This window comes from Nothoprocta perdicaria, unplaced genomic scaffold, assembly GCF_003342845.1.
Source record: "Nothoprocta perdicaria isolate Ctin4 unplaced genomic scaffold, notPer1 scaffold_21, whole genome shotgun sequence".
Taxonomy (NCBI): Eukaryota; Metazoa; Chordata; class Aves; order Tinamiformes; family Tinamidae; genus Nothoprocta; species Nothoprocta perdicaria.
In genome coordinates, this window is record NW_020455316.1 from 4,432,623 (window position 1) to 4,442,638 (window position 10,016).

The 10,016-nt window shown below is 40.8% G+C and overlaps 1 protein-coding gene across 1 annotated transcript in view; it reads left to right on the plus strand.

Annotated features, from left to right (window-relative positions):
* Positions 1–1,155: 1,155 nt before the first annotated feature.
* UBE3D (ubiquitin protein ligase E3D) overlaps positions 1,156–10,016 on the plus strand; it is a 67,254-nt gene continuing 58,393 nt past the window's right edge. The window contains exons 1-4 of the mRNA XM_026038412.1: positions 1,156–1,220; positions 1,787–1,983; positions 3,425–3,515; positions 5,636–5,858. Of these exons, the coding sequence (XP_025894197.1) occupies positions 1,156–1,220; positions 1,787–1,983; positions 3,425–3,515; positions 5,636–5,858 (576 nt within the window). The remainder of the gene's footprint in view (positions 1,221–1,786; positions 1,984–3,424; positions 3,516–5,635; positions 5,859–10,016) is intronic.

Genomic DNA, 10,016 nt, shown 5'->3' on the forward strand with positions numbered 1-10,016 from the left:
GAAGGGGGTTCTTGAACTAATGCCAAGGGGAAGTCTCCCTGGATTAGTGCGATCTTTCCAAGAATCCCGTGCTGCCTGCAAGGCGACCGGCGGCCTCCTGTGGCGGAATGGCGTTAATGGCTTCCCCSGTCTGTGCGGCTTCAGAAATGGTCTCAAAATATCCAGAGCTTTACACAAGTTGCACTTTTGTGGCCCCCTGTTCTGTGAATTTATGCAGTTTGGTTGATTTGGCTTGAAATTTTGGCCTTGAAAGGCGTCCCTGGATCTTCTGAGCATCTCCCTTTTCAATTACGTGTCAGATTAGCAGCTAGTCTTCATTTTGGCAAAATATTTGAAGAAACCTTTGTACCTTTGTGTGCGCCTTAGAGAAAAGGCTTCAGGCCCTGACTTTGCGCACACTGGGAGCAGGTTCCCACCGGAATGGCCGGGTGAATTACTGGAGTTTGTGTGATCTGCTTACTTGGAGCACAGGAACATCTCATTGGTACTTGGGTCAGGGAAGTAGGTGCAAATGCGAATCTTTTTCTTTTTCTTTTTCTTTTTCTTTTTCTTTTTCTTTTTCTTTTTCTTTTTCTTTTTCTTTTTTTCTTTTAAAGCAAACTCTCACCCCTACCCCCAAAATGGCTACAGGCTGTAATAGACAATTAGAATAGTCGGTGTCTTACAGTATTTGAATAAATTCCTGCACTATTATAATTTAAAAAATCACTTGGCTGGAAATTTAGTGTTTTTCTGCCATGTTCTTCCTACAAAAACATCTGTATTTACCAACTTCTTTAAGGCACTTCTAAGAAATCCGCTCAGTATTGCTAACTCAAAAGAGGAAAACCACTTCTAAGGACTAAGATGGCAACACTCGCACCTCAGATAATAAATTGCTCTCTAATTAAGATGTGCGGGTTTGCCTGTTTGAAGCTTTGCAGGTGACACTATCAAGTAACTCGCCACAAGAACGAAACCATTAAACGTTGCGGCTCCCCAGGGCGGGCAGCCGCCGTTGGGGGCGTYTCCCGYGTCGCGYCRCCRCCGTTGGGGGCGTTTCGCGTGCCGCGCGCGAGCGGTTGGGGGCGTTTCCCGCGTCGCGCCGCCGCCGTTGGGGGCGTTTCCGCTGCCGCGCGCGGGCCGTTGGGGCCGTTTAAGGCGGCGCGGCGCGGCATGGYGCCTGCGCTGCTGTTGCTGGAGATCCGGCGGAGCATGCAGAGCGCCTTGCTGGTGATCGGGTACTGCCTCCCTGGCCCCGCCGCGGCCGCCTGCGTTGGGCTGCGGGGAAGGGGGTTGTCTCCGGTGGTGCCGGGCCCYGCGCGGTGCCTGGCAGGGGCGGGCCTGGCCCCGGCTGCACGGTCTCATCCCGGGTAGCGCCTTTACTGCCTGGCGTTAGTGGAAAACGCGGCCGTTTGAGGTTGCCCCCGGCAATAGGCTTCCCTTCCCGCCCCGAGGAAATGCATCACGCCAGAGCCCCTGCTTTTGGATGTGTGTGTGTGAGATACAGGATGGATTGAGAGAAAAGGGACCTGTGTGATATAATGTATGCAGGAAGTGCCTACATATTTGCAGACCCATAACTGTGTCTTGTGAATGATGCATTGAAGCTTATCTTAAATCTCTAATTGTATCCGTACTCTTTAATGTAGCACAGTGCTGTGTGAACTGCTATCTGGCTCATGTATCTTAAAGTTATTTCAGGTGATTTTTTGGTGTGTATGGCTAAGCCAGTGCTGTAGGTATGGAATTACAGCTCTTGGTATCAGTTTTTCTCTGAAGTAAATCTCTGTGCTTACCTTCCCAGGGAAGCAAACCTCAGGACCTTGCCGGTGGATGTCTTGATAACTCCAGCCTCGCTAGAAGTGCGGCGTGGAGAGGCCTGCACGGCGGTGATGCTCCCGGCGGGCACCAGGGCTGTCCCGTCCTCCTGCCGTGGGCTGCGCTACCKTCCTGGCGAGGGGCTGCACCTGAGGCTGCAGGTGCACGTGGGCTCCGGCACCAGTAAGGCTGGAGCAGGCTCTGGGGTAGCATGTTGGTCTAATGCTGTCCTGAAAACTCCTCTGAGGCTGTTCCTTAAAAAAAGCTGATCTGGTTAGGGAGGTGTGAACCATCAATATTTTAACTATTATGTAAAGAGAGACTGTAAAATTTACATTCTGCAGTTAAAAAAAAAAAAAAGTCGAATTCATGGTGTGCCTTGTGTATAGCCTTTCTGAAAGGCTCTATAGCTTTGAGTACACMACTGAAACAGGAGCTGATTTGTGCCACTCTAAATTCAGCAGTTATCTCTTTTGACAAGCATGGCTGAGAGTGATGCAAAAGAAAGACACTATAGTTGAATAAAAACAGTTTGCGCAGGAGTTTGAGACCTGCTTTTGAAGCCCTTCCATGTTTTTCCATAGGACTTGGAGCTGTTGTGCCCTTACTTGAGCAGAGCRGGTTGGACTAGATGATGTCTAGTGATCCCTTCCAACCTCACCCGTTCTGTGATTCTATTTTTTCCCCTTCTCTTTTGTGTTCAGCTTAGCATTGGATGGCCTTATATGTTGATATTCAATATTTTATATTAATATGAAAAAAAGTTTCATTTAATATTCTGGAACCCTTTAAAGTACKTATAATTTGTAAGTATATCCTAGTTATTAATTCTGAAAGCCTGTGCTGAGAATATCATTCCTGTGTTTCAGGAAGTGGGCAATGCCAAACCAGCTTGTGCAGAGTTAGGCTGACAGTTCTTTTCCTCCTGTCTAATGATACTCAGTGCTTTGTAGAATTTTCTCCAATCCCATTTTTAACTGGGGGAAGAACGAGGTTTTGGAGGGAAAAAGCTGCCTTTTGAGAGACTTTTCATTTTGGCCTGTAGAGGGTAGTGTTTGCTTTCTTTAGCTTGAGTGGCTCAGCTGTGGCTGTTTCTTTCCTGACTGAAAACACACGCGCGTGCACACACACACAGAGACACACACACACTATATATATATATATATATGTATATATAAATATACATAATATATATGTGTGTATATATATAATATATATAGTATGTATTTTCCCCTTCTGTAAGTATTCTGTGTCTATATTGGGACACAACATCATAGCGCAGAGATGATGATTAGCAGGGCTATCGTTATAAAAGGCTAATGTTGAGTTTTAGTTTGGATGTCTTGTGATGACTTCAATTGAGGATGGGTTGCAGTATTAAAGTGTCATCTCACATATGCAGTTCAGCAGTGCCAAGCCTGAGAATGGAAGTGGCAAGCTCTTCCTGAATATAATTGCTTGTTCCTACAAGTAAATGCATTAAGACTGTGTTTAATATTTAGGAGTTCTGCTTTAGTTGTTAGATTCTTATCTTCAGTTTGGGGTGTTTGAAAGGATTTTTATGTAGAAATAGGAAAATATTTCGCACAAGTGCCAAGTTTAATAGGTCTTCTTCTCTCTATAGAATTGGTTTCCACCTTGAGTGAAAGCCTGAAACCCCAGAAGAGTTACACCTTTTACTGCCAATGCTGTGGAGACATCATAAAGAAAGAAGGGTGAGTACTGCAGTGTCTTGTGTATATATAGCAAAAAGTGCCATGGTAATTGCTCTTCATATTATGTTKTGTGCTTAGGAAACTAAAACATTTATTTTAAAAATAGTAAATGAGAACACTTTTGAAATACACAGATGGCTAAAATCAAAACTGCTTGAAACAGTTTTGCAGTATTTACTCATCTGCTTCTTGATGTCATTCCAGCTGGAAAGTAAAGTAGATCACGGAGTGTTTGGTACAGTGGTTAGAGCATTGATCTGCAAGTTGGGAAATATAGATTTATTTTTTTCTCCTGATTTTCTGCCATAAAGGAGGCATTTCTATTTGTGGCTATGTTTTGTATGATGTGTACAATAAAGATGTATCTCTTGCTGACTTTTGCTCTGCAATCTGTAGTTTTTCATTCATATGGCAACTTTTTGCACTGATAATTAGCTTCTCCTTTTGCTGTATAAAGAAAGCTGTAGTATTTCAGACTGGAAATACCACAAATAAAGTGGAAAAATCGGACGCTTTGGGGTTTTATGATGTTAAAAAGACTTGTAGTCTATTAATATCTTTAATATAATCTTAGTTACATTGAAGGGGATAAAACTGAGACATTGAGCCTAAACTTCTTTCTTCATTTGCAGTTTAGGGATCTTTGGCACATCTCCTCCATAGCCTRTAACTTCTCCTCAGGGAGCATCTCCTCTTTTCTGTAGTTGCAGAGTGGCTGGTTAGGAAGAGGATGCTGGCAATATTTCCCTTATATCTGTTAAGCAAAGCCAACTTCTGGACAGTTGAGGGATACTGCATTTGGGAAGTGCAGAAGCTGTATCTTAACYGTGTGACTCAGCCTTATCTTTGTTCCTCACTGAGTTTACAGATTGCCTGGGAACTTTTATGTCAAAACTGCTGCAGTCCTTAGCTGTTGTGGTGAGAATTCTTGACCACTTCAGCGAAGAATATACAGTTTTAGAGACCCACTTGTAGCCTTTTATGACTTGTATCACTGCTAATATCCAAAATGGTAAATACCAGTGTAGCGTAGTCTCCAAACTTCTGTTACTTTATTGTCATCCTTAGAGATTTAGAATTTGCTTGAGCACAAATGATGATTTGCTGACTCTCTGTTTAGAAAATCAGGATGTTCTGCAGTAACTCCTGTTCTATTTTGATATATCYGTAGTATAATGAAAAGTTCTAGTAAATGATACTGCACCTTTTGAATTTACTTTTCTCTGAGCAGAAATTTTGGTGAAGTTCAGTGTAGCAGTTCACATGCACAGAGGCTTCATCTCTTGGTTCTGCAGTCTACAGTATGATGCGCTTGGAACTTATAAAATGGAAAAAGAAAGCATGTTAATGGCTTATTAGGCATTTATCCTTGCAGGGAATCTCTGAACCCCTTGAGTCTTATCACTAAAAAGAAATAATAATATTATTATTTGAGAAAAGGATAAAGGCTGGAACTGGCAGTGTACCCAGCACCTTCATGTTTGATATCACTGCAGTGTTGTCAAAGACAGTGGCGTAGTTGATACTCTTAGAAACAACAGCTTCCTGTTTTGGTCCGTGAGTAGCATCCTAGAGATAGGGATTATGCTGTGACAGCATGGTGTCTAATGTGTGAGGAAAACTTGATGTGAATTACCTGGAGGGGGACTGTACTAAGAACAATCTAAGAGCTAGAAAGTAATAACTTTGAGGAAAAGATTGAGACAAATTTTGTTTAATGAAGACAATGTGGAGGAACCAGGTCTCTCAATATATAAAAAGTTGCTGTGGAGATGGAGTGGTGGTCTTCTATCCCAGCAAGAATTTTCCTGAGAAAAWGAAAACAGTTTTGTTCTGATACTCATTTTAACTGTTGGAGATTGCTTTGGAGGTCCGTGGAATCCCTATCATTTCAGGCATCTTAGAGCAGATGAGAGAAATATGAAGGGAATATGTAGCAATATGAAAGCAATGGCTTAAGTTAAGGAGGTGCTCTTTGTCACCCATTAGACCAAGTTAAATGCTTTCTTTTAGAGAATGTGTGTGCGAGACACCCAGACCCTCTGTTCATGTATAAGAAAAGTCTGTGATATATTGAAGCTTGTGATATTGAAGACTTTTTTTTTCACTTTTCCTTTCAGGAAATTTCTCAGAGTTCTTCCTCTACCAAGTGAAAATTGGAGTGCTTTAGTAGAAGAATGGTGTTGCCACCCTAACCCCTTTGCCAGAAGTGTGTTGCAGCCTCAGAAAGAAGACTGTTTTCTTGGAGATACCTTTTTTCTGTTGAATTCAGGAAATAAGTCACATGGGCCAGAGTCTCCTTCAAAGACTGGACATCACACTTCTCAGAGCAGTTCCACCTTGGTAAAGTATCTTGTTCCTATATTCTCAAGTGATTTTTTTTTTTTAACTTTTTCCCCTCCCCTCCTGTATAAAACATTTCTTTGTCACTGGCTTACTGAACTTACATGTTACAGGCATGTTTTAAAGGTCATGTAGAACTGTTGAAAGTGTCTGCTTTCAGTAGCATAGAAGCCAGAAAATATTCTAGACTATGATTTACATTTTCTAAAGAATACATCATAGTCTCGATACCAACCTAACTCTGGAAGAAGAACTTCTTCCTGTAAACAGTAGAAATTGCTTAGTGATACAGTTCTAAAAATAGATATTTCCTCCTACAAAAATCTTGATGAAGGATAGCATTAAAATAATAACCATTATGGGTCAGGGGTTTGTCAAAGGATAATGGAACTGAGAGCAAGGGAAAATAGTGATAATGCTTTTTCATCTCAAAGGATGACTGGATAGGTAACCATAAATATGATTAGAAGATGGAACTTTTTTTTCCTTTTTCCTCTTCTTAGCTATAGAAAGAATTGTAAAAATCACCATAGGAAATCATGGAACAATGGGAATAAAGATGGAAAAAAGATAAATGGGAACAATGGGAATAAAGATGGAAAAAATGTATGGAATTCATATCGCAGTACAAAGAGGGGAGTGATCTGGCCAGCATAGTAAATGAATTGGGGAATATTTGTCTGACAAGAAGGGCTGTTTGAGGCAGAAACTTGAGATGTTTCTGATGCTACTGAGATGTGGRTCAAGCCAGGATAATAGTAGAATTTTGGAATGAGAGAAGAAGCTGTTCTCTGTGAGAAACCCACAGTAGTGCATTAGTGTGGTGAATTTTCACATTTTCTTTTTTATACTTGCCTTGAAGTTGAGATTTCTTTCCTTATTTGTGCCAKATCCTTGTTCTTGTGTCTTTTGCACTTACACAAACACCGAAATTACAATTYGGTGCATTTCCAGCATTGCTCAATTGCCAGGCAAGTTAGGAAAACTKTAAGATTAAGCAGAAACTGGACTAAAAAGGAGAAAACCCATATAGTTAAACAAGATTTTTATATAATATGAGAACAAAAAGCTATAGGCAAGACAGATGCTATTGGCATAAATATTCTCATTTTAGAGAACATTCTTGCACTTTGTCCCAGTATGAAASTTCATTTTTAATTGCCTCTCTGTTCTTTGAAAAGTGTTTGCCTATGACCAGAATAGTAGCAGGAATGTACCAGAGATGTTTAAACTGTCTTTTCCAACCTCCCGTGAGACCTAGACAGCATCCTTCCACTGCAAACATATTTCTCATATCTATTAGTCTTCTAGTGTAACATAGTTCTCAAATGTCACATTGTCTTTCAGTGCCCTAATAGTATCTCTTGGGGAAAATATTTTCCCTGACACTATGTGAAGGTTCTTAAGAGTAGTAACAGAAAGATAGTAGGTAGATGATCCCCTTCCATCTGCAGGTTACCAGCAGCTGCAGGTTGTCAGATGTACTGATTATTAGTCTGACTAAAACATCCTCATTTCTGTTGAACTCATGATACAATGAGCTTGCAGTGGCTTTTATGTACAATACGGCACAATTCCCAGCCAGCTCCTGTAATTGTCATCAGACAAGAACATTCAAGTARTAGCTTTCAAAGTAGCACTAGTATCGTTCCGCTGTGTGGCATTGGTACCAATCTCAAATACTGGGAATCACAAAGACCAGTCTCCATATCCTTGCTCTTCACACTAAGCAAGTAGTTTTACTGTGTGTATCTATGCAGCAGGCTGGGTGCTGTGAAGCAGGTAACTGTGTATATGTAAAACAGCTGTTTTTGTTCATGTTCCCCCCTACAAAGGAAGGGGGCAGTGCTTGCAGCTTAGTTGGTAAGGTCTCTGAAATTTCAGCAGAGGGTTCAGAAGAGGGTTGTAGGGCCCTTCCTGGAGCTTTTAGTTGATGATGCCTCTTTTTTTTTTTTTTTTTTTTTTGCCACTGCTACCTGTCTAACACGAGAAGGACCTTTCTGCTCCAGAGTTCAGGCTTTTGGGAATTAGACTGCTCCCTCCTGTTCATTGTATTACTTGCATAGTGCACATCAGGGAACTGTTAGGTATTTCCAGCCTTAAATCTCTCATTTCTGTTTGAGCTATAGCATGTCTTTTAGAAAGATGTCCATACTGGAAGTGATGGAAACTTTACTACGTTCCTTTGTAAGCTGTTCCAGGGGTAAATCATCCTGACTTTTTCTTTTTTTTTTTTTTTTTTTTAGTATGTCTTCCAGGCAGAGTTTTATTCATCCTGGAATTTATCAGTTAGATATTATTACATCACTTTTTGATAGCTTAAAGATTCACCTGGAATCTGGAGAGAGAATCTTTGTCTCCTTTTTAGATTATAAAGTTAAGAATTGCAGTTCTGTCTCATATTTTCTTCTCTAGGGTATATTTTTTCAGCACTTTTTTAGTCCTTTTACAAACTCTTTCCTTTAAAGGTACAGTTTTGCAGGAATCATCTCACTAATTCTGAATGCAAAAATCCTACTCTGTTGTTATCCTTGCCTATTATTCAGTTGTTGGTATGTTTAGAAATTATATTTGCCCTTCATTYTATAGGTTTTTATTAGTAATTCCTCTTTGAATAGCTACCAGCATCTCAGTTGTCTTCACTCTTCACGTTTTCCGTGATAAAGTCCTATATTTTGTCATGACTGGCTATTTCTTTTGTTCCTGAGTATATGATCTGGCATTTGGCTATATTATAGTGCGTGCAGTTAGACTAAGCATCCGTTGCCTGATTGCGACCTGTGTGTATGACTCATCAGACTGCCTTGTTTRCTGCTCTTCTATCATTATGGCAGTAACTACTTGGACTTCTTTGCAGAGTAACTGAAAAACTGGCCGACCTGTGTATTTGCTTTGGCTATACCCTTTCATCAGGAGTCTAGTTGCAGGCTGTACATCCTTCGGGGCCCMTAGATTGACCAAATTAGACTGCATTACTTGACATTGACAAGTGTAACTGCTTGGAAATCTGCTTGATCCCGAAGTCCGTGATCATGTGTTCTTAAGCCAACATCTGATATATAGAGATACTTTTAGATGGAAAGTATAAGTTTTATGATATCTGGCATAGGTAAGACTCTTGCATTTACGTCACGCAGCTTAGAAATGCCTTTAAAATGGCTTTGACTGTGAATTTTGGTGGCATGGCAGGGGATAGGTGCACAATTTACTCTTCAGGGCATCAGCCATAGTTGTTTCCCGTTATTTTAAAGCGTGGGCACTGAGCTGTRAGACGGCTGTGATGAACAGGGGCTGTGCTCCCTGAGAAGCGTGAGTCTATTCGCYCCAGTTAGACCCGGTGGGAACAGTGACCACCTCTTACAAAAGTTATGGAAAAAGGTTGATGTAAAAAATTTCCCCTCCCAAGTGAGTCTGACTTCCACCAAATTTTGGTACTGCTTTTGTGGGAATGTATTGCATTCTGATTTGATAGTGACTCAAAGTCACTTACTTTGATTTTTGCAGAACTTGTCAATATTTTGTAGCTACATGTGGATAGTTTTAAGCACTGTACCCCAAATAACCAGCTTTGAAATCGTTCATGTAAAGATCACAAACTAAAATCTAATTTGGGTGTCTTCTCAGTACATTGCCAGGATTTCCAGCCTAAGAAAGGTTTGCCMGCTCAAAGCCTCAGTGCATTTGTATAAGCCTGCTGCTTCCAGAGCTGCACCTGTCGTGTRGCCACTGTGGCTGTAATGTGCTACACCCAGGCTAGCAGTTCTACATATAATAATCCCATAACTCCATTCTGGGGTTATTCTTTGAATTAAGGCAAGAGTTGTGCTTACTTGTATCTTCATACCAATACTGAATTTAAATTTTGGTGAACCTGTTCATATTCCTTTCAGTATGAACTATGCTTTCCTGAAGCAAGTACCAAGCTACGTTATGCACYGTGTGAAAAGACTCTGCCTTTTGCTTGAATACAGTTAATGCAGTCAAAACATTAAGTGTATTTCTTTGCTTTTCCCAGCTTTTCCTTAACATCTGTGGTTGTGTATATCTTGGTGATACACCATCCCTTTTTTATATTTCAAACTTTTATCTTTTATGTTTAGTTTTTCCACATAAATAAGGTATAGAACAGTCTCTTTGTTCTTATGCTTTGTCTGTTTG